General features: G+C 41.5%; 1 protein-coding gene across 3 annotated transcripts in view; it reads left to right on the forward strand.

The window, feature by feature from the left end:
• The window catches only part of MKX (mohawk homeobox), a 46,417-nt gene that overhangs the window by 8,770 nt on the left and 12,371 nt on the right, over nt 1-25,276 (forward strand). For 2 of the 3 annotated variants that reach the window (XM_040548899.1, XM_040548900.1), the window contains exons 4-5: nt 660-813; nt 2,053-2,388. In XM_040548899.1, the coding sequence (XP_040404833.1) occupies nt 660-813; nt 2,053-2,388 (490 nt within the window). Of the gene's footprint in view, nt 1-659; nt 814-2,052; nt 2,389-11,271; nt 11,357-25,276 lie in introns of all 3 variants that reach the window. The other variant, XR_005817321.1, reaches the window with a different exon arrangement.

Consider the following 25,276-nt stretch of genomic DNA (forward strand, 5'->3'; position numbering starts at 1 on the left):
GTGCAAGGAGCTCTTATTTTTGCTGTTTTTTTTTTAGGATTTCCATGACAGAAGGAGCTTGTGAAAGTTGCTAATCTGTAGAGCAAATGGCTGATTTCTGCCGTGACTCAACATGTTCAGTGGTCTGTGTTGGACTGTCCTGATACCCACTTGCTGCTGTTCTTCACGACCTGATAAAACACAAGGAAGAATTTAGGCTTTTATATAACCAAATGCAGAATAGGTTTTTCTGTTCAGCAGTTTTATTGTAGCCTACATAAACATCAAAGACAAATTGCCTAACATTACTTATTAATTTTAATTTAGGATGTTATTAATACATCAAAGTTTTGTATTGGAAGTTCAGGGCATTATCTGTAAAAGAGGGAAGATGAATATAAAATGAATACTTGAGGATGCCTTAATTAAACATTTGTTAATAAATTGTTGAGGGTTTGCTGACACTTTTGAAGGACAGAAAGGCTGAACCTTCTGAGTTATCTGAGGTTTCTGCTCTGCTCAGTGACAGTTTCACAGACTCCTGGTGCCCCACGGTTGAGGGATATTTCCCTTATTTGCTGTCTCCTTAGGGCACATGTAAAACTTGTGTAAACTGTATGGGTTGGATTTGTTTATTTGCATTGTTTTCAAGGGAAACTAACGCATTCATTTTTAAGCAGGTGTCGAACTGGTTTGCCAATGCAAGACGTCGCCTTAAGAATACGGTCAGGCAACCAGACCTCAGCTGGGCTTTACGAATAAAGCTGTACAACAAATACGTTCAAGGAAATGCTGAAAGACTTAGTGTGAGCAGTGATGACTCGTGCTCTGAAGGTTTGTTGAGGCATTTTAAATCAACTAGATGATTCTGTGATTCTGTGAATTTTACACTGATTAAAATACATTTAGAAAGTATCAGATATCATAAGTTGGCTCTGATTTCTCACAACATGCCCTCAGTGCAGCCACCTCTGTGAATTAGGGGCCATTTTTGGCTCACAAATACTACTGGGAGCAGTTGCAAAACACTTGCAAAATGGGATTGTGTAGGTTATTCAAGGGTAACAGTCTGGTTGCATGTTATTTGCCTGCTTTGTGTAGCTTTGCTACTAGAAAGATAATTGCCAGTTCATTCAATTCTACAGGCACGTTGTGCTTTAAAGCTAAAAATGGTTTCATTTGTCAGTGTAAGGAAATGAGAAGTCTCTGGACAGTTATTTTCCTAGATGGAAGGGCTACATTAATATCACATCATTGAGAGAATCTGATTAACTGCAGTGGGGCTTATTGTGTGCTTAACTAGAAATTACTGTATTTAGTTTGTATTTTACCAGCAAGCATTTACCTTAAAGTTTCTCTGAAAAATCTCTCTCTTGCCCAAATTAACGAATGTAGGAACTTTTTTAATAGTACCCTGTATTTTTTTAATACAACGTTGTTACTAATCATGTCTGTACTCTTTTCTGCCAGTTGTGAGGAAAAAAATGCTACAGAACATTGCCAGAAATGTGTATGTGAATTTTTAAAAGAATGGTTCAATTTGTACTCAGTTTCAATTCTATTTGTTCCCATTTGAGTTTGTTCTCACATTTCTTTGGTATGTACTTCCCTTTGAAAAATTGTTTGCAGGACAGCTAAAAGAGTACAGTTTAACAAAATATGCTTAAATTTGCCCCAGTATTCAGGAGAAGCAAATTCCAAGTTATGATAATAAAAATTAAGTTTATTCAACCAGATATTGAAAGGCTTAACATTAAGGCACTTCTTTTTTTTTTTTTTTCCTTTTTTTTTTCTTTTTCTTACCTGCTCTGTCTTGCTTACAAACAAATTAGCCCCAAAGACTGTTTTATAACAGCTAATTAATTTGCTATAGCAGGAACATCTGAGAATCCTGGGAACTAGTCTGAGTAATGTGTGAACAGAAGAAAATCAAAGTAATTGGCTAATGTTGAAGTCTAAAATTATTTGTCTAGTTTTAGTTATATTTATAGCAATTTAAAACATGTAGAGAGTGCCTCTTGTTAAATATTAGGTATCTGATGTATTACTGTATCTTTCTGCCTTTGTTTTCAGATGGAGAGAATCCTCCAAGAAACCATATGAATGAAGGGGGATACAACAAACCAGTTCATCACACTGTGATTAAAACTGAGAGTTCAGTCATAAAAACAGGAGTGAGACCAGAAACAAGTGCCAATGAGGATTACGTGTCACCCCCCAAATACAAAAGCAGCTTATTGAATCGCTACCTGAATGACTCGTTGAGGCACGTCATGGCTACTAATGCAGCTATGATGGAAAAAACAAGGCAAAGGAATCACTCTGGTTCATTTAGTTCCAATGAATTTGAGGAGGAATTGGTGTCTCCATCGTCATCAGAGACAGAGGGCAATTTTGTCTACCGGACAGGTAAGGGATTCTTTCTGCATCATTTCTAATACAGCTTTGGTGTTGGTGTTCCTGGAATTGTGTCACCTGGCTGGGCCTTTTACAAAAGTGGGTAACTCCTGTTCATCTTTTCCTATAAGAGAAGGAAACTCCTGTCCTTGCCTTTGTATGAGAGTGGGTAACTCCAACCCGTCCTCTCTTACAAGAGGGGATAGCTCCTATTGACCCTCGCGTTCACTGAAGGAGTCCTCTCTGCAGTGTTGGAGCTCTGTGCTGTTACTGACTGCTAAATGGAGCTGGTTTGCATTTTAAATGGAGCTACAGGGTAGATTTTTAAAATGACACTTGTAGGCCTGTTTGCCAGCACTACGGCAAGCCTAAAGAGGAAGAAAACTTTTGAGTATTCTGGAGTGAAGTACCCTGTGGCCACAGCTGGAAGGAAGAGGACTTTGCATTTTCAAGGTGGCTGTTTGTGGCACCTATATGAGCCATATGCCCCTTGGTGGAGTGCATGTGACTTTCTTCCCCTGTTGTAAATCCCGATTGCTGTCCTCAGGGTGCCTTCTCCATTGCGTGGCCTTTGCCTCTCATGATTACATGGATTAATCAGTTTAGACTGGTTTCCGTACCACTCTCCAGGCACAGTGCACTGAGCTAAGGAGCCACAGACTCGGCCTTTAAAGATCTTGGTTTAATGCTTTTGAGAGGTTACACATAATTTATAGCTTTTATCTTATCAATAAAAACATAAAAGCATGATTTCCGTCATCCGTTGTGCTACCAGTCAGAGGAAGGCACGTGGGGCTGCCTGGTTCATGCCAGCAAATTGCTGTAAATCAGGGCAAGGTCAGGACCTGCTCAGGTCCCTGTAGGGCAGTGAGTGCTGGAAGGCTCCTCTTGCAAATCTTGTTCTGAATTTCCCTGGGGACATAACGCAAAGGCTGTCCTCTCCTCTTTGAAAAAAATGAATTTCTGCTTCCAAATCTCTGAAGGTCTCAGCTGGCGGCTCGGGATTTCCACCCATCACAGCAGCCCTTTGTATTTTCCCTGTGAGACTGGCGCTTTCACAGGCATCATCACTTTTGGGATGGATGGATAGACATTGCTGCAATGTGCTGGAGCGCTTTGCACTGAATTAACTGTAGATTTAGATGTTGTACTTGGTTCCTTGTGGCTTCCCTGGCAGGCAGGCCGGGGTGCCCATCTCCTTTGCAGCTTCTCAAGTCTGCAGCCTTTTCCTGCCTCCTCTTTCCAAGCATATTTCACATGATTTTTGTCCCTGTGAAGGGGCGACCAGCTTTTCAGAAGGCCGAATGCTCCGGTGGGGGTAGGAGGACATTGGTACATGCAGGTTGTTAGGAGATGACTGAGGCAGGAGTGGAGGCCCCATAGAGAAACAGGATCTTGTGGGGAGCAAGAACACATTGCATGCACGATGAATACATTTCAAAATTAACTCTCTCTGTTCATTTAGGGACTTTTTTTCAACATACCAAATGCATTTGGTCCGCATTATGGTTGTGTTGTCTGCCAAGTTTTATTTTTAAGTGAAAAGTTACTCAAGAACAGATGCAGCAGCTCAGATATGTAAACTTCTGTTTTTCTGTACTTTTATACCGTAACTTAAAAATGGACACAGTGACTTTTTAAAAATTGTAATAAATTTGCTACTGGATTAAGTTCTTCTTGCCAAGTTCCAAGCTGCACTGAAAAATATGGTCTCTAATGAGAAGGCTGAGACAGGCACGTTGTAACTGCACTGAGTTCACAAGCTGGGCTGGAATGACTAAAAACCGGTATATTTGTCCTTAAAGTTCATAACTGGCATTCATGGAACTCCTCTTGAGATTGTATTTAAGTCACTTCTTAAACATCTTTGTTAATGTTTTGCAGTGCCATGGCCTCTGGAGAGAACACACTAGCAGCTCTCAGGATGTAGTTTTATTCTTTTTACACCCCCAAAGCAGACAAGCAGTAGCTTGCCAATAGAAAGAAAAAGGTCATGTGCATGCTATATATTATTTGATATATCCTACCCATATGTGAGTGCACACGCAGGAAATAATAGGTACAGTAGGCTTTTTTCAGCTACAAGGTTACAACCCCACTAATGGTTTTCTGATGATGTTGTAACATGCAGGAATTGACTCCTTCATGAAAAAGTAGATATTTTCAAGTTATCAACCCTTCATAAAACTTGTTTAGAAATAGATGAAATTAAAGAAATGATTGCTAGGTTGGGAGAAAATAAGGACATTTTATTTTTATTGTCTTCTCTGTGTAATTTGAACACCTGGGATGGCAGCTCTCAGTGCAGTCGTACAGCATACTTGTGTCTGTGTTCTCAAAAATAGCTGCACTCCACTTCGGTTAAGCAAAATAACAGCATGTGTCCAACTGTGTCTCTCCTGGTAGCAGCAAGTGGATATTTCAAGTGAGATATCAGCACTTAAAAGGAGCTTGCCTCTGCAGTCCTTTGTTACACGAAGCAGCTAACTTTTAACACAAAGCGGCTGAAGCAGAATTTTGAAGTTCCTGATAGATGTTTTAGTTTATGAAGACATTTTGAATATGATGTCAAAAAAACACAGGGTGAAAATTGATTGACATTTTATTTTTGAGAAATGTTTGACAGTATTACAGTGCTCGTAGGAGCAGGAAGTCATTCGTTTTGAAGGAAATTCTTTATTGTGCTTTCCTGAAAAAGCACCTTTTTGTAGCAGATTGTGAGCAGAAAGTTTACTGGTGGGGTCTGCTCCACGCCATGGGCCAGGCTCTGATTTCGGTCACTTCAGTGCCTGCAGTGCTTGGGGTCAGCGTGGCCACAAGCGGCTCAGTAGCCTGCACCAAATTAACAGGATATGAGCGCAGCGTCCGGTGACAGAAACAAGAAATTGCAGTTTAAAGTTTATAAGGAAAATGGGTAGTACAATTTCCCATTTCAGTCATTAACATGCTTATAAACACTGGACCATATGCTACTCTGGGTTCATGCAACCGGGAAATCCCATGTAAAGATCAAGGACAGGCTGTATAACTGGCAGTCGGGAGAATGGCCTCGCTTTGTACCTCTGCATGATTCCCGTGAGCTCGTGAGAAGCAGCTTTAGTGCTGGAGCAGAAGCAGCAACCACAAAATCTCTGTCCCTGCACGGACGGTGTCTGCACTGCTGCCTCCCCCAGCCCTGCCCTCCCTCTCGGGCTGTGGAGCTCGTGCAGCAAACGTGCACGGAGGGGATGCGGTGTGGGATGTGGGGGGACAGGGTACAGCCAGCTCAGAAAGAACAGACCAGAAAAGGCTGTGAATATGCTTGGATATGCCACATATGTAAGCGGTTCTGTCGTAAGCTGATATGCTTACATATATATAATGTGGCATACGTGAGTGTGTTCGCTTAAGGCAGAAATTTTCAGTTCAGATTAATCCTTGTGCAGGTATAATATATAAATATATATAATTGGCCAAATATGTCTTAAGCTGACCACTGAAAGGCTTGCTTCAGTATTTTTGTTTAGTTAAAAATCCATGTTAGAGAACAAGTTTTCATTAAGTCCTTGGCAGGCTTTCACTCGCAGCAGGTTCTCTGTATGACAGGAATAACTAAAACCAGACTCGCCTATCTCTATTTGTTGCCCAAATGCACATTGAAATAACAGTCTGGCTGCAACAAGCACTTCAAAAAACATATAGCAAAAAGACCTAATAATGTTTGTAGTGAAGGTGGATGTAAATCTGAAACACCCACGCCAGTCTTTGTTTCATGGATTACCAAAACGCCGACTTGCTCTACGAGTCCTGTGTCGTTGGTCACCTGCAGAAACAAAACGCTCTGCATTGTTACAGTTCAAGGAAATGAAAAAGCCCAACTTTCTGGGATATCGCTGTCTGGTGAGCTGTGTTGTGTAAAAGAAAGCAAAAATTAAACCGAGAGGGAGAGAAAGAGTGTTGAAATGGCAGGACAGGGAGCTTTCTAACTTCTTTATGCGGGCAGTTTTCGTTGATTTCCCTTTATATGTTACTTAGCACAGCAGAAAAGCCAGAACAAATAAAAATAGTGAGGAAAGTAAAGACTTACAGGCCTGGGAAGGAGGGTGGCTTTAAAAAAATCTTGAATGACTGTTTGATTTTTGAAAATGTTTGATCTCTATTTTTAGGCATTTATACTCGGGAGTGTGTTTAGTTTCTGATGTTTTCATTACTGCTGCCTTTTTCTTTCCTCTCGCCTTCCTTTTTTTTTCTTTCATTTGGATCATGCAAAGTTTGTGATTTATAAAGCATGATCCTGGGACTCTTACTGCAGCACACTGAGCATCTCTGAGGCGGCGCTCAGCACGCTGCAGGAGCAGGCCCACATAGAGCCCCACTTAGATATTAGGGTGTAGGCATTCACATACGCGCTGTGCAGACACAAAACTGTAGAACAGCCCTGTGGTTTTGTGTGGTCCTTGCCAAATTTTCCTCTCAATTTAACATTTTTAGAAATTAACATGTAATTTAAAAACAAGCTATAAAATTTAAAAGCATAATGTGAGCACAATGGAACCTGTTTTCAGAAACGACTCAAGGGACCAGCAAAAGCTGCGAGCATTAGTGACTTTTGCAAGTTTAGTCTAAACGGTGCTGGAGACCTTGGGGATACCTTAAAATAAATGCAAACCTGGGAGAGTTGAAGGAGGTCCTTGTTGCAGATCCTAATGTTCTCCAGAAGCGAAATTAAAAAGGGGACTGTCGAGTACACTATTAAATGCACAAAGCAGCGCAACTGCAATTTGAAGGTTGCACATTTAAGATTGTATTTCTGCAGGAATTTTGTTATTACATGACCAGATTCATCGACACTGAATAGTGTAGAATTGAGAACTGGGGAGCGGATTGCTTTTAATTTGCTCTTCTGTCGTTTTTTTCCTAAAGAAAGATTAAAAGGAAACTGCTTTGCTACAGGGACAGCATCAAGTTTAATATTTATAATGATAGCCCAAACTTGAGAATTTTAAAGATCCTGCCTGCTCCGCTCCCAGTTAAGTTGGTTGCTTGCTTCTTGCATTTCTTTCAGTCTGAATAGCGGAAATCAAATAAGCTCTTCTTTCTAGTTCTTCTTCCCAGCCTCCTCTAGTTTCTTGATTTCTCAACATTTATCTTGCAAGTGGAATGGGTCATTATTTCTATATGACAGAATCTTTTTATTTTTTTTTATTTTTATTTTTATTTTTTGAAATGTATCGGTTTCAACCAAAATTTCTCAGGTAGCAGAATGGAGGAAGATCATGCTGTGCCGGGCGGCTCGGCCGAGAGTGCAGGGGCCGAGCATCCTCCCCAAAGCCTGGGCATGGGGGCTGCTGTGGCAGGGGAGACCTTCCCCTCCTGAGGGTGGGGGGGAAGCTCCTTTGTTAGTGGCTTTTCTGAGCCATTTCTCTCCACTCCCTGTTCTGAAATGGGCAGTTCTGTAGGAAAAGGGAGTATTTGTTTCTCACAAGTGCTGGGTGCAAACACCGTGCATCCTTGTTTTATGTGTTTGTTTTCAGATATAGATGATTATGCATGTTTTGGGCTCTGTTTTTGGTTTTGTTTTTCTAAAACCCAAAGGTTTAAAAATTCTGGAGATTGGGTCATGCATTGGGCTTGTGATAGCAGCATGTTCGTGGATGCAATTGGGTGTCATTGTGGTGCAGACAGCAGGGAGCAGGGGAAGTGCCCGTGCACGTCTGCTGCTGGTTTTGCTTCGGTTGATGCCACAGTGAATTTTCTGTGTACTTTGGTAAAACCGAGCTCACGCCAGCTGGTTGGCTGCAGAGCACTTTCTCCAATGCAGCTTACTTTAGGGCAGCAGCACACTTGCCCGGCAGCTCCCGACAGCATCACAGAGAACGAGATGCTTTCGCGTGAGTGATTTGGAATGGAAAGTATGACAACATTTGACAAAAAAATCAGTGAGATTGAAGAACCAGGGGGTTGTCCGTGTTTCCATGGCCACAGGTTTCTGCTGCCCATGCCCTCACAGCAGCTTGCTGGGGCTTCTCTGAGACCATTAATGTTTCCCCAATGCAAATATTCTCAACAGCAGCCAAAAAAGCCGCACATCCCTGTGCTTGCCTGGGACCTTTCTTAGACACAGCAAGGAAAATGTATGGTGCTGTCACCAGTTGCTAACAACCATGTATTTTAATACTCCTCTTTAGAGTTAGCAAATGCTCCAGGCCAAGCCTCAGGACTCATTTATTTAGCAAAGATGCGTTCAAGGAGAATAAAATATTTATCCCCATTTCCCCATTGTTCAAAACGGCCTCAGAATTATGCTGGGTTTTAAAACCTGAGGTCAGCCCAAATGTGAATGTTGCAGGAAATTGTGTGTGTGGAAAAATACACAGGCATAAATCAGAATGGTTTCCAGTTTAAGCTGTAGGCTACGTGACTAATAATGAATATAATGGGGAAATTAGTGAGAAAATTAGCAGTTAATTCAATGAATATTTAAAGACTGTGTGAAATTACCACCTGGGAAAACTGATTCAGTGAAATGGATGTGTTTCCTTCTGCCTTTCCAGAGCTAGAACAGGATTTTCCTGGGTAGCCAGATATCTGTGCGGGTGACTTATACCAGGAACACCAGGCTTGCAAGCTGCCTCGCCAGCACGGCTTCTGCCCTGGTGCCTGTGAGCGCCAGCGGCTGCAGCTGCTTCTGCTGGGAGTGGTGGCAGGCTCTGCAAAGGGAGCGCTTTCCTCCCTTCTGGGGAAGGTCCTCTGTAATCACACATTTAACTCGATATATCACTGATGGGAAAGTGATTTTGAGTGCACAGCTATGCCTGGAGGCAGATGGCCCCCCGCACTGGGTTGTGAAACATGCCCATCCTGCGCCCTGGGGCTCTGCAGCATGTGGCACCTGCACGAGAAGAAAGAGAAATTCCAGGGACAAAACCCATCCTTTTTTGCCCAGTGAGTTACTTTTACATATGAAATACATTTCCTTCATGAGCAAACACTGTCTTCGGTGCCACATATTAACACAGTATGCAATACACCAAATGTGAGCGGGAGGGGAGGGGTACAGGAAAGCTAGGCGCAAGCTGTGCTTGTCCCATCCTGTGGCAGTAAATGTGAAGGAATGGGGAGCCCATAAAAATTTTCACTTCTCTCTGGAAAAATGTCTGAACTGAAACTTCATACCTGGCGTGGGGTTCCTGCGTGTTCCAGCATCCCCCCTCTGCTTGGGATAAATACAGCGGCTTTGGGTAACCTCCCGGTGCATCCCGCACGTGGTGTTACGGCGCTGCTGTTCGTGTTGCTGCAGTTAGGGCTGTATCTGTGTTTCCATTAGAACCCTTTTAATCCACAAATTTATGACCCAGCTGTAAAAATTCAATCCAGACTGGAACTTGGCACGGGCAGCGCTCGTTCTCCCATCTGTGGAAGGGATTTAAGCAGGTACATCCCAGTCGTAGTCATCGCAGCTAGGCCTGTAAATCTGGAGCACGATGACTACTGAATAAAGCTGTAACCTTCTTAGTAGTCCAGGAGTTTGAAATATTTTATGCTTATGATGAGACTCATGGAAAGCAGCTTATTTGTGTTTGATCATATACATAGTAAATAAGGGTAATGTTTTGAGTTTAACTATGTTTGCTCACAGGCACAAGCACATGCACTTTCCTTACCATGTTAATATTTTGACATGGGTGGCAAATGCATGAACGTCTGCAGGATCTTGTTCCAACACAGGGTCTGATCACTCTCAGGTAGCGCAAGAAGCTACCAGCACTAACGGAAAAAATTATCTTTTGATCATAATTAAAGAAAAATAATAATAATGAGAAATAAAAAGACCAGGTTGTTTTCTCCTGAATTGGATTTTTGACTGAGATTCTCTTAAAATATCTTCAAAACTCTTTCAATATTGAACTGCAAAATTAGTTTTATTCACCATCTCTTGTTTCTATCTAATTTTTTTTTGTAAAAAGCTACAAGCTGGAAGTTGCCTGACCAGATAGACTAGTAATCTTATCTGATCCAGCAAATCCTATTTCCCTTTGCAGGTTTGTGGTTTTTGAAAGTCATTCCGCAACTTAAAAAACTCCTTTATGTGTTTAACTGAAATTTTTTAGGTCATTTGTCCATAATGTGAATACCAGAAACGTAATGATGAAAGCAGTTTAGTGAGACCAGACTTCTGATCCTTCGTGCGCATTCACAGAAGAGCCCTTGGGAGGGCTTTGGCACAGTTTGACGAGAGGATTGAGGGGGACCTGGAATCTCTGCGTGGGCTGCAGATGGGTCCGTACCCCGCTGCTCAGAAAACTCCTTGGTTGTGTTCAGAAAATGTGGGGAGTCTGTGGGTGGTGTGTATGAGATTTTTGCCAGCTTGATGGAGCAAGGGGAATGCTTGTAGAAACACCTGTTCCCCCCAAATGTCCCGCATCTGCCTCTCTAAAGTTCAATTTCTAGTTTCTAATTATCCCAAAACAGAAAAGCAGAGCTGGATTCTGTTTCATTCAATCCACCTCACTCCAAACGTAAAAATTTGGGTGTGAGATACAAGGGGTAGGCATGGAAATTATTGGCGGGTCCTAAAGACCATTGCAGGTCTTGTATGCTTCATGGCATTAAAATGGCATTGGATAGACATTTTAGATCTGTTAAAGGAGAAACGTCAAACAGTCAAAGCAGACAAAAGGCAATAATCTAAGTGAGTTTTATGTGAGCTACAAAACAAAAGGAGCGGGCGTTTAAAGCAGGGAACTAAGTTGGAGAAGTAAGCGGCATTGTAGAAAATCTGGAAAACGTAAAAACAATTCAAACAGAAAAAGATCAGATAAACAGCTAGAGCTGGAACAGCTGAAAAGAAACACAAAAATAGGTAAGGCAAAATTGCAACGAGCCATGAAATGCGTTTTCCTTAATTTTTCACAGTGGCCTTGAAACCTGATGTTGGAGCCTCTATATCTGTTCTTTCGCTGATGGCCAGAAGCTGAGGTTATGGTGACCAGATCATTTGGTATGGCACTGACATTTCGAGTTAAAAGGGATTGCCAAGACTCTCAGTTATGACACTAAGATATACCGTTATTTCTAAGGCCAGTTTTCGGTCCCTCCCTCATGCCTCCACATTGATTTAGGCAACAGATGCATGAAAAGCAAAGCAGCATTCAAAATAATCCCTTAGCTGAAGCTGGAGGAAGACTGGCTAGTGGGCTGTAGCCAAAATTCCTTAAATGTTACAATGTTTTACATTTCTAAATGTAAAAACTTTCTTTCCAATGTGAGGTACCAGCCAAACGTCTTAGTTACGGTATCTCAGAGCAAAAGCTGGCATGAGGCCTCGCGGTCATTTGCGGGTATTGACAGATTTACACCATTGAAGATCAAGTTAAATGTTGTCGGTTTCTCCATCTCCCCTTTACTTTGTCAGACTTTTTTCTCTCAGTTACTATTTGTCAGCTTAAATCCAGTTTGCTGGAAAAACGAAGGCTCCTCACGACCTGGCTCTTCAGGAGCGAATTGCCTCAAATTCTTCCTGCTCGCCAAGCTATTTTGTAATGCATTGCAAAACAGCAGCAGGATTGCTCTCCCTGCACTGCATGTACTTTGTGGGCTAGACACTGTGGTCAGTTATAATGAGGTCTTGGTGTGCTGGAGGATTTGTCTCTGCCCCTGACTGCAGGAGTTTCATCCCAAGTCCTTCCTCCTCCAGCTGCTCCTCCCATCCCAAGGAGCGGGGTGTGGGGCTGCCCCGTTGTGGTCAGATCCGTGGGGAGCCTGGATGGTTCCCATTGCTCCAGCGTGTACATCGTGCCCTCTGCTCCTGAACATTTATGACAGTTCTGCACCCAAGGACAGGGGTGACAGATTGAATGTTACATGGGCACACTCAAACTCACCATCCTACTTTTCTCACTTTTCTGGTGGTTAGCTGGTGTAGCTTGTGGTTACTGCCTAATACCATCCCCTGGCACTGCCATCACACCAGTGCTGTGTGGGAGCTGCGTGAAGCCCGTGGCCCTTTCCCCCTCAGCAATATCAGGAGGTGCAGCTTCCTAACTGTTGATGCCCCGTAGTACTGGATGGTTAGCAACACTTTCTGAAGTGGGGAGAAGCCAAAAAATCTGTTTTGCTCTCAGCTCGAGAGACTGCAGTGATGTGTGTAGACTGTACAATCTTTCACATATATATATATTCATATATTCATATATCTGTGAAATATATTCATACTTCCATATGTATATACCTCTCTCTCTCTATACACACATTTCCTCAGTGCTCAGCAGTAATCTCTGCTGCTTTGCAGTTTTGCTGTGTTTCCTCCTTCAGCTTGGAGCTGAACAGCATTTCAGACTGGCAGTAAACTTCGTAAAAATAGGGGAAATCAGGCCCCCAGTTGTATTATCCACAAATCATTAGGTATCTCCCATTCAAATCCCATACTGAAATACTTGCCCCAGCTCTCCTAGAAAAACCCCAAATCCCGTTCATGGTGGTCAGCAAAGACGATGAGGCTGACCTGCAGGGAGTGATCCCAGTGGAGCTGATGTTTTATGCAAAGGCCTTTTTTGCGTGCCCAGACTTTGACTAAACGAAGGTAAAGAAATGCTTGTTTAAACATTTTAAATGAAATAAAATGTCAGGTATCTTTATAAGCCTGTTTTCATTTTAGTACTGCCTCCCAGCATTTCTGCTGCTGTTTTCAGTTCTCATCTAACAAGACTGTGAGTGATAATAATTTCTCCTGGCTACCAGCATGTGTAAGAATTAATTTGTGTTTGTTATATTTGTTGTGGATCTCCATATAGAAAAGATCACTAATATTTCTGAGTCCTCTATACCCCATTCAGTGCGCTTACAGATTCATATCCCCGACTCTATGCCCCATTATTTCAAAAGGGGCTAATAATTACATCAGAATAATGTTTATGTTTTCACATAATGAGTCAGTAATGAATCAGACGATTCAGAGTAATGAATGGACAGGCACTCAATGTTTTAAAATCAAGCTCTTAGAAGTGCTTGGTGTTGGACCAAGCAAAAATCCAGTGTGCCAAGATCTGGTCTGTTTTTTGAGCGTTTTGGCCCCCGATCACGCTACATGGTTTGACACACAAAGTTCATGTGTTTGCAAAGCTTTCCAAACTTCATTTGGTGAACTCCTGCTGCTTTCAGTGGGATCTTTGCTCACAGATCAAAGACTGTGACCCTCAGAGAATGTAAGTGCTCATATTTGGCACTTCCTTCATTGCTCTTCCTTCATTCCTTGCACAAAATAGGAAAAATAAAGGCTTTATTCAGCCCCACATTACTGCTGCACTTGCGGAGGTTTAAGAAGCTCTGTCATGTCTCTGCGGGAATCACAGCTGCTTGCAGACACCCCATCCCTGCCCAGAGCAGCGGCAACACCTGGACCCAAATGAGCCCACCAAAGACCTCTCCATCCATATGGCCGTGTCCTCTTTCCATCCCGTTGTCTGGACTGACTCCCTGCAGCAGCTCCACACTCCCACCACATCCACCCTTGCCCGCAGAGAGGCTGAGTGCCACCACGCCGCATCTCCTGTGTGCAAAACAGGAGGATTTGGCAAAAAGTCTGGGCGAGGCTGAGCAAAGGGGAGCAGAGGGGGTTGTAATGAGGTGCCTGAAGTGGGTAGGGCAGAGACCTGGGTTCATGCTGCCCATCGGCCCCCACGTGTCTTTAAAGTTGGATTATGGCTATAGGAAAGTCAAATGCCCCAAAATCACAGATAAAGGGTAAAAGTTTATAGAGGAGACAAGGAGGGAGAAAATCAGCAAATTCCTGTGATATATTGTATGTCATCTGTACGTGACACTCTGATACCTTCAAATGCTTAAACTAAAGACGTAAATATAATTTAGTTTGTAAAAATATACCTTAGTTATAATAAAATGATAATAGTGGAACTTGGCAAAAGAGCAGCTAATAAATACTACACTTTTGAAATGTGCCTGGGATCCAAGTACATACTCTTTTACTGTGCAGTTAAAGCATGTGGCAGGACATGCTAGACCAAGATTTTCTTTTTGTCTTTCCAGTGGAAAACTAAAGTTCTTTGTTTAAGTGAAGCCCATTGGGAATTTTTCTTAAGTAAAACAAGGAGCTAAAGAATTCCATTCCTTTTTGCCAACTTTCTTCCTCCTTCAAGCCAAATTATCGATTAATGGGGCATTAAATATCAAATACTGCCTACTTATATTCATACCCATTTTTATTTAGGTTTCTTACTCTCTCATTGGTATTTCAAACACATCTGAATTAAAAGATGAGATACGGTATTGGGAAAAGGCTACCCTTTCCAAACCTTCTTGGCCTTATAAAAATAAAGGTCAGAAATATAAAAGTCATTACTCTTGCATACTTAACCTTACTTCTGATTTTTCAAAAGAAAAAAAAAAATCTGTGCTCCTTTAAGATCTTCTTCCTGAGCTTCATTCTTTGCCTTCTTCATTAGCTGTCTCCATTTCGGTACCCTATAGTTTTGCCAGCAGAGCAGCCAAGTGAATGCTTGACCATATTTTTGTCTGGCTCTAGCAAAACCGTGATCTGACAATAGAATACTTTTCTCTGGGTTTTCCTTCTTCCCCCAGGGAACCATACTTCAAGGGCAACCTGCTTGTCCAGCATATGAACATGTGGAAAATCCACTGCTATGCACTAATGATTTTCAGATGGGCCATTGTTGCTGAAAATCATCCCAAGAGCAGCAGCTTCTCCATTGTGCACCTAACCGCTTTGGGATAGCATTGCTGATAGCTTATCTGGAATAAACCCTTTGTATTTACATATAGGGTGCTGACATGTGCTGCAGCACACATACGTAGTAACAACGTTTAGAGAAAAAGTGGGTAAAAGTTACTGTAGTGGTTCTTTTTTGGCCATTGCAACATGCATCAAAATCTGACATTTATTTTAGCGTGAAAACATAAATGTAGGAAAAAGTCAAGTTATGCCAAAGATCCACGACAGCAAGGCAGAAGCACCCGAAATACTGTCCACAAATGAATCACTTTCAAGTTTTTGTTTTAAATATTTACAAGGAGACTTGTCACACACTGGGGGAGACAAGAATGAGTTTTAATTTTTAAATAGTTTCTATTACTGTTCTTCTCAGAATTTGCATTCCTTTTAAACAACTTTCACTTTTAATCTGTAATTAAAGCCAAAGTTTTCTTTTAATTTTAAAAGCTTGTCCTTGGACTAAAATAACATGGAACATTTTTAAACATTGATCCAAGCTGCTGTAGATACATTTTATTTAAACCACAGAGCCTGCAGTTGGATTCCTGGCGTTGCCAGATAGACTACGAACTGTAAGTGTGGCAATGATGACTGTGGAGTTCTGGATGCTGCTCTACCAGCAAGGAGGGTTGTTTTTCTGGAGTTGTTCCTCCCTTTGGGCCCTATTCATGAATGACTTAATCTCTGTGTATGATCAAATGTCGTGCAAGTTACTGTGCACAGAAAATCCAGGAATGCTTCTCTTCCCCATACTCCTTACATGGAATTGCTGCGCCTGCCCGGCGAGCAGTTGGAGAGCAATAAGGGTGGGAAGTGAGCAGCAGCAAAAACACACACCAAAAACCACCAGAAGTAACGTAAAAAGAGAGAGACAAAGCAAACAGAGAAACCTTTGAAAGATTGGGTGTGCAAGTTGGATTGGGCCATGCACAGGCGGCTCGAGCTTGCCCAGGCAGCACCAGCTGGAGAGGGAGCAAGTCTTTTGTGTTACAGGGGCAATAAATTCACCAGGAGAAACAAAAGTGTTCCCCAGTATTTTCTCTGGAGCATTGGCAATAAAGATGCTTTCCAGCACATGTTTCTATTAGCTTGTTTCATCTTGGAAAGCAAACATTTACTGTTTTGATGGGCAGATCTCAAGAAATTCAGGGAATCAATGCAGCTTAGTCTTTTTATCCTCTCAACCTAACTGCTTGCGTGGTGTAATTCTGTCCCTTCAAGGGATGTTAAGCCAGGAGTGATTTTCACCCCCTTCCCTTGAAGCCAAGACAGAGACAAGTCTCACAAGATTTTCATTAGCTGTGATATTAATTACACTGTACATGCCATACAAGGAATTTTTCTCATGATAGTATGATATTTTCTTAGAGATCCAGCAGAATACAAGGTGTGAAGCACTCTCTGTTTTCATACAGACCTCTTCCTAATTCTTTTAAGTTTCAACAGAATTTTAGCTTCTTTTAGGTTCTGTGCTCAGTCAAGAGGGAAGAAAGGACTTACATTATCTGAGTTGTTTTTCTCATCACCAACACCCTGTGGCCACCGCAAGAAATTCTGTCTGTCTTACCATGCCCTGGTGTGGGGAAAGATTGCTATAGCAGGACTCGTGCACAAAGCAGTGACTGGTAGCAAATGGGGAATTACTTGACTCAGGTGCTGAACTTCTCCAGCTGTCAGTAGCAGCTACACTTGTTTGTCCGGGGCAGGGACTGGAATAGTCATTTAGCTCTTTTTGAGACACTTTCCATCCCTTTAGTACTGACAATGGACTTAAAAGATGTAAATCGCTTTTCAGGTAGGCTATTGCTGGAGTATCACTTTTGCTCTATGAGGCAAAAGATAGAAAAAAGGACAGAAAGGGAAGGGAAAAAGGAAAACTTGCAGCCAGGAAATAAATACAGGTGGGAAAATGAAGGACAGAAACTTTTGCAAGGTAGTAAAGAGTGGAGAGTGGACGAGGAAAGAGGAATGCAGAATCAAGGGCAAGAACGAAAAGGAAGAGGAGACGGAAGACTGGTGGAGGGGAAGGAAGAAAGAAAAGAGATTGAAGGGATGAAGGTAAGAAGAGAAAATACTGGGAAAACAGTTATGATGGAAATACTGGTAGGAATCTGGAGTGTAATTGGAAGGGCTCTAGAAAAAATTAGAGAAGCACAGGTGATATTATTATTTTTCACAGTTCAAAATGAGGTTTGACATTTTTCCCTTTCAAAGTGTTTGACAAACAGGATGGATATATGTTCAACAGATATATTTTACCACTCTTCTTGGAAGGCACCTTTGAATGTAATTACTATGTCCTGGCTTTTTTTTTTTTAATGTTACTTAGGCTAGGAGGAAATTTTCTTCCAGAAAAAGGTATGATCTTGCTTAAAATGCAAATTATTTAAAATTTAAAACCTTAAAATGTTGCTCAAAACTCAGTGAAAAACCTGAGCTGAACCGAAGCTGAGAAATACTCTGATTTTGGTGGTGAGAGGAGGGCTGTTTGCGTGGGGTGTGTGGTTACTGATTTCCCAGTTTCTCGGTACATCCACACTCCCTGACTAAGCTGGATGCAGATGTACAGAAGAACTTTCACACACTGGCTTCATCACACCCAACCCAGACTTTGGAGAATCCCACCAAGACATATTTTGAAAGCTGTAACTACTTTTCAGGCTACTGTAAGACAGTTTGGCAAAATGTGGAGGCTTCTCTGACCCAGTGATCCTGAAATTTTGAACTTCTCCCAGGGCTGCTCCTTTCTGTAAACTTTTCAGATCAGATCTGTTTGAAAAATTTTCAGTTCATCATCTGTACTTACAGGCAGAAAATCTTAACCTACTGCATAGTTGGCTGAGGGCAATTTCTTTGTGCTCCCCTGAGATGAGCATTGGTCAGTCACAGAGAAAGGACATCACCTGGGATGGACCGATAGTCTGATCTGGCACGGCAAGTCATGCATTCCTATATGGTTCGTGGTATATGTGAACCTGAAATATGTAATGCCAGATCAGATTATACATATAATTTTCAAGTTCAGCAAAAGGCTTTGTTTCTTTTTCCTCCATCATTTTTTAAAGAAACAGAATTGATCTGAATTAAAAACATGATTGGTGATGACGAGTGGGTGGTTCTGTTTACCCTGCCACATTATATAGTACCACTTTTACTCCTTGTTTGGACAGCAGTCACAAGACCCAGATATCAAGCTGTGAAAGTATTTTTCTTGCAGCAGCCTTTCTTTTTTTGGCAGGCAGTGGCTTTGGAGATGCCTCACATTTTGTCATGTGATTGGACTGCTGATGAGGTTTCTGTGCTGCCTCATTTTCCTGGATTCCATCTGAATTAACTCTTCTTTGGGTTGCGACCATTAGCGCACTTCTGGATGAGCGGGGTTTTGCATCACAGTGGAGTGAGCTCCTAACGCATGGCCTGTGTAAGAAAACAGCCCCTAAAGAAGGAATTCACTGTTAGTTCCATGTGACAGAAATCTGTTTTCTGTACCTCCAGCTGTCCACATCCAAAACACATTCCATCTTCGCAGTACTATTCCTTCCTGAATCAAGGGAAAATGAGAGGAAATGACTAGTATATAATCGTTCCATCTAAAAACATTCAGCTTAGTCTTGTAAACACATAAACTAGTTCTTTGTAAACAAATGTCTTAATTTTCTTTAAACTGAATATTTAGATGTCAAAGATAGAGAAGCTGGATATGTCAAACACATATGGTTCCTATTGCATCAGAGGCTTTCTTAATTTTGGTATTATAATTGAAAAGACATTTCTGAAAGCATGCTAACCTTACAGAAACTAATCTATCTGTCTCTCTGTCTGGTCTAGGTTTTATTCTTCCATCTGTCATCATACTCTAGAAACATCTTCCACTTTAAATGTACAGCAGTTACAGTGTTCCTAATGGGCTTTGAATTGCTCTCGCTTCTTCCAGGGCTCAATGTGGATTCACTGTTTGGGGTAGTCAGTGCTGAGGAGCTGACAGGGGCTTTAAGAGGAGAGAACTAGGAAAAGGCGTCAAAGAAAAAAAATGGGAGTAGGGACTATACTATGATTGTAAATTTTTACTTTATTCCTATATAATTTATGGCACAAAGTGCCCTGGGCAAAGTAATATTTTTAACTGGACAAAATTTCTATCCACACCAGAAAGCAGCAGGTCTGCTTTAAAATATAAGCTATTTTATAAATGTCATGAAACATCTATCTGCCTCGGATAAGGCAAAATATCAGTTTGGCATCCAGAAGCATGAGCAATATGTATTCATTTTTCCTCCTACAAATAATAAGCAAAAAGCTTTTAAGTTTACATCTGAAATAAGTACATTTGAAATAGAAAACACATTTGTATCTCAGGCACTGCCATTAGGCTTACCACTAGTGTGGGCTTTAAATGCAGGTGCACACTCTGCAGACAGCTGAGCACCATGCATTTACTTGCAGGTTGCTTTGCAACTTTTTTTGCAACCTTTTTTGCAACCTTTTTTGTGCAGCTATTTGCAGCACAGGGGCTGGCTCTTCCCTGCTGCCAGGAGTGCACCAGATGTGCCATGGGCATCGGACAGGGGCAGGCCTGAATAAATCCACATTTTCCAAACATGCAGAAGACTTAACAAAAAATTACCTTTTTTTTTTTTTCACTCAAGTGAACAATGTAAAGTCCACAGGGGTCATAGAGGTCAATTTATTTGTCAAATGGAAATACTGGAATCCAAAAAAACATTATGAATCATTTTGGTGTTTTAAGTTCAGGATGCAGAGTAAATTATTCCAAAAATAATGGTAGCCAAATGTCATTCCCTCCAAACGTTTGTGTAATATCTATTTATCTGTGGGCAGATGACTGCTATGTATAATCAGAGGCAGACTTTTGTCAAGTTGAGACTAAGTAAACACAGCTGAGCACAAGCAAGTTGGACTATAACTTTTTTGAGTTTTGCCAGCACTGTTATGACCTTGAAAATGAGCATTTTTACAGAGCAATCTGCTTTCAATACGGGAGAATTCTTTGTGTTTCAAATTAACAAGTGTTGATTGGAAACTCACTCTGTTTATTTTATTTTATTTTATTTTATTTTATTTTATCGTATTTTATTTTATTTTCCAAATGAATGAAAAGTGCGTATTTGCCCAAAGCAGGGCGTCATTTCTGCTGCTTAGAAATTAGGAATGTTTTGTAAAGGAATGCGTCTTGCACGTATCTTTGAGAATAAGAACAATGGTTATAGAAAGAGCTGTCAACTCATCTGAAGCTTCTTTGTATAATCAGAGAAAATTTTCTTCTGTTTCCTTGAAACTGAAGTGCATATATTTAAAATGTGCTGTGCAAGCACACGTAGCATTTAGGCAGCAGATTTTATACCCCTACATATCTAGATACTAGTTTAATCAACCTTTGAAAAGTCATACTTCCATTTATAAATTTTGCCCATTTTTCTAAAATTTACTCTCCTACTTAACATTTTCCACAGACCCAATTTTTCTCCAAGACACAGGAAGAAACCGGTCTCATTTTATTGTCAAACAGTAGTACAATTTAAGCCTTCATTTTAATATGCTAATTTGCTGCTTTTACTTTGCCAGTCATTTGAAAAGAAAGCATTTTGCTCTCTTGATTTTAGAGGCCACAGCATTTGGAGTCTTGAGGAGGCTTTGGACAGAAGTGACCCATGCAAAGTCTTGCTCAAAACTTTGCCTTTCAGTAATTACAGCAAATTAGTCTCAGCCCTTGCCAGTATCTCTGCTTCCAGGCACTTCTGAAGGGATGTTTTATTCATTTTAAGTGCTGTGTGTAAGCCAGCCTAGACACCTAATGGAGAGGGAGGGTACATGTAAGCCAGGTACTATCCCACCAGGTGGTCTTGGATGAAATACTGGCAGTGGAAGTCTCTTCTTGTTTCAGGTTTTTCTATCCCTATCATTGTACCAAAAGAAATATGAAAATGCAATTGAAAATAAGGCTGAAGAGGAAGAAGATGTTAGAAAAGAGTATGACATGACTGAGAAACTATTTTAATTGACAACTGTGAACAGGGGATGTTCCTGTACATTCCTATACATTCCTATATATTGTTCTCTGTACCAAAATGCAGATTTTGGAAACAATGCAGAAACTGCTGCTCCCAGGCCTGTCGAAGCAATTCAGCTTCTTAACATTAACCAAAATTGTCTGGAAGAGGCCATGATGCCAGGGTTTTTACATGCTTTCTTGTTTTCTCTAAGCATCTCCTCCATGGGTGCTAAGGGTACAGGCGCGCATATCAACATCCTATTTCTTATTTGATTCTGAGATTTTTGCTTCACCACAAAGACCTGTCAAAAAAAATTTAAGTCATCTAAGCCAAAGGAGAGGGAGTGTGGAGTGTGCCAGGCAGGTACTAATTGCAAAGCTTAGCACCTGCCATGAGCATTACCTTCCTGTAGCAGCTGGCTGTGTTGGAGGTGCAAGAGGAAGGGAGAGCTCTGGGTGGTCTGCAGCCTTCAGGGGGCTTGGAGCACCCCTCAGGATGCTCCTACCCAAGGTGAGAGTTGCCTAAGAACTGGCTGGGTGGGCCGCTGGGTGGGCTGTTTTTGCCTACACTTCATTAGCTTGTTAATCTGAAGTAAAATGGTTCATGGTAGTCAACTAGGTGGGTTGTGTGGGTGCTTTGTGTGTCCTGATGAATCTGTACCCTGAAATACAATGTTTGCTGTGGCTACCCAGTGTTGCGGAAGGAGAACAGGGAGTAAAACAGGCATTGTCCATATGTGGGATTTGCTGCGCCTGCTTTGCAGACCCTTTGCAGGTCTCCATCATCTTTGCAAACTCTGGTGTACAGCCTGTCACTCTGTGGGAAAGCTTTGGCTAACAGGCAAAAATAAAAAGCAAAAACCCTTGCAAACTGAAAGAAAAAGCTTTTATTATTCTAAAAGTGGAAACAGAAGTACTACTAATAATAGCAGTGAGTTAATTAGAGAACATGAAGCATTTAAGTTCACAGACCTTGAAGCCTTTGTGTTATAGCTGCCTGGCTTGCATGGCTGCTCCGGGTCCTCCTCTCGTCCTCTGTCCAAAGGCTCAGAGCCTAGAGCTGGACCACATTGGAGGGATCAAAGCATCTCAGGTTTTTCTCACCATAGTTATTCCAAAAATATGAATGTTATTTATGTTTAGATCCACGGCTGCCTGTCTTACTGCTTTTCTTTATTGAAGTGGAAATTTAGGATCTTAATTCTTAAATGGAGATGAGCATGCAAGGCTGTCTGTACAAATATATGATTGTTCCATACACTGGCTACCCTTCTGAAGACATCTAACCAGATCGGGGAAGACACATGAGCAAACTACAGAACTGTGTGTTGCTCTGGGATAAAGTTCATTTTGCTGCTACATGATCAGAAAGTCCACAGTGATTTTCAATTGCATGTGTGAGGAATTGTATCCTATAAATGCAGACATTTTGTATGTTTTTTATGCATACATCTAAGCCCACTTTCCCCTGATTGCAAACCCTGCTGGGCAAAGGTCTTTTAATTAATGGTAACAGGTCTGGTTATTCACCCATGCCGATAAGGCTTCTGAGTTGTTTTTTTCTGCAGATCTTTTGAATTATTCATGTTTTGCAAAAAGACTCATTTTTCAAAGCATGTCACTTGATTTAACCATAAATACCATATGGCTTTATCATAAACATGTATGTGTTTTTTAAATCTCTGATACAGTAAATTGTAACAGAGGAGGATTCCCTAATAGAAGTCTCTTGACTTCCAGGAAAACTTGTATGAGCTAATGTAAAACAATATGTAGTAAATGTGACATTTTTGCTCTCTGCATCTGTCTTGCATATTTTTGACACACCCTGTCTCTGAATCAGCAATCTGACATTTTTAAGAAAAGAGTATTTACTCTATTTGGAGAAAAAATGTTTTGAGGGACTGCTTTTGGTAACACCAACTTTGATCTTGGAGGCTGATAGCTGCCAATTCAATCAGGTTTTAGAGGAGACTGTTGGTTTTAACTCCCTTAGATCACGTTCACTATTGTGACTACACTCGTCAAGGTAGTTAGTGCCTTTTGGGGAGAAATATATCTAATGTTGCTGGATAATATGTTTGTCTACTGTGGTAATATTACATCATGCTGTAGTAATTTGTTGGTTTATTAGTACAAAGGCATGGATTCTTTTTTATCACTTGTTATTTAACGTAGATGTGTTATTACTGTCACTATTATTATTACTACTACTCAGTTTCCAGTGCCAGTGGAGCTTTTTCAGGTGAGAACTGTTTGCAGTGATCTCAGAGAATCGGCATCTTCACTCAGAGAAACAGCCTGGGCATATTGCCCATGGTTCAGATGCTCTCTATTTGAAAGCAAATCTGTTTGGCTTGAAATACCATGGCTTAGGGTCCTCTACAGCTCAGCAACTGCATCTATGCAAACTGTTCTTCCTGGGCTTAGGGTTTAACTATACCTCACTGTTAGGCAATCTGTCCTGCAGTTAGAGGAGCTGAGTGGAACAGCAATAATTTCTGCAGCATAATGGAGTGAGTTTTACAGAGGCCTCCAAATTCATGCAATCCTGCTATACGGAGAGCCACAGGCAGTAAGTATATCAAGGTCAGCATGAGCTGGTAAGTCCTGCCTTTCCACAGCAATCCTTGCTACAGTATAGGCCCACTGATGTGGCATAACGTTGCTTTCGTGGCTCAGGCAGTGTCCCCACATGGCGCTGTGCTATGCCACGTGGATAGGAGATGCCCCGCTCTGTGGTGCACGTTTATTCAGGCGTGCCTCATGCCCTGAGTGCTGAGAAGTCTGAATTCAGTCCCATGTTGTTATCAGTTGACGATGCTTCCCTGCTGTTGAAAGCTGGTTTCTTCAAAATTGCTGTCTCCAAAAGCAGCAGTGTGTGTTGAATAACAAACCCCTTCACATTCAGACTCTTCAGGTTTGGGAATGGAGCCAACATTCTTGAAGAATGATTTAGTGGCCAATAAACATCTGCAAAGTCTGTAAGACTGTCAGAAGCAGTAACATTGAAAGTAAAGATCATATCAGTAGCAATTCCCCTGTCCTGACAAGGCATTCAGTGCAAATATTTGTTCAGTCATCCTTGCTTTCATTCCCGTTATCACAGACAGTTTCACATGTTTTGCCAAAAGAGCAATTCCCTTTTTCTTCCACAAAGCTGTTCACATCCAAGGCCTTTGCAATGTTAAATGCTGGCCTACTACTGTTTCAGGACCTCCCACACATGCACTTTTGGAGTGCAGGAGCCTCATCTGTCTTACGCAAAGCCTCTGCTGTGAAGGGCTCTTACAACTTTCAATTAGTGAGCATCTGCAGTGTTAAGGTTTTGCTGCTCCTTGAGGATTAGGGCTCAGTCTGGGTGATTTATTGCACTGCACCAATCTCCGCGATAGCCAAGATAGTCTATCAGCTCTTCTAAGTACAGTTCTCCTGCTGAGTAATTGAAATTGCACCGCACTAGGACTCAAAGCATTTGTAAATACAAGATGACGTTTAGAGAAGAAAGAGGTGTTTCTGCTTCTTCAAAAACTGTTGGCAATTGGGTACAACTTCCTGAATAATTCTGGGCACATGGTTCATCTGCTCCAAGAGCCTTCCCCCTTTTACCTACTTTGTTGCACTGTCTCTCACTGGCTCTGTGAATAGGAAAACTGGAAACACGGCCCTTCTTGAGATACCTCCCAGTTTACTCAAATCTCTGCGGGCCTGTTCAGAAGGTGTCTGGGAATATTTAGGTTTGGGAAGAAATACTGTAATGGAAATAATAACAGTATGAGTTGTGGTGGGCAGGAGCATGAATGCTGCAGTAGCTTCACATGGGAATGCAAAGGCAGCAGAACTAAAACTTAACTAAAAATCGCATTCGAACAGTAGAATGTTTTTTGTGCAGTTGGAGAACAATCCACAGGCAACTATTCCCCCTGCAGTTCATTCAGCAGCGTTACTTTCTGCTATCTATTCTATGTAAGGTCAGGTGTGTTTGTAACTACAGCTTTCTGTGTAGGTTCCTGTAATTCCTCTGAATGCAGAATAAAGGGGTTTCCATCACGTTTCTAGCTAGATGAGGAAAGGGATACTTTTCAGACATATGTGAGGTAGCCCAGTTTCGAAGAAGCGTCAAAAACCAGCTCACATCCTCACCAGGTGCTCATTACCCCTTC

This window comes from Cygnus olor, chromosome 2 (assembly GCF_009769625.2).
Source record: "Cygnus olor isolate bCygOlo1 chromosome 2, bCygOlo1.pri.v2, whole genome shotgun sequence".
Taxonomy (NCBI): Eukaryota; Metazoa; Chordata; class Aves; order Anseriformes; family Anatidae; genus Cygnus; species Cygnus olor.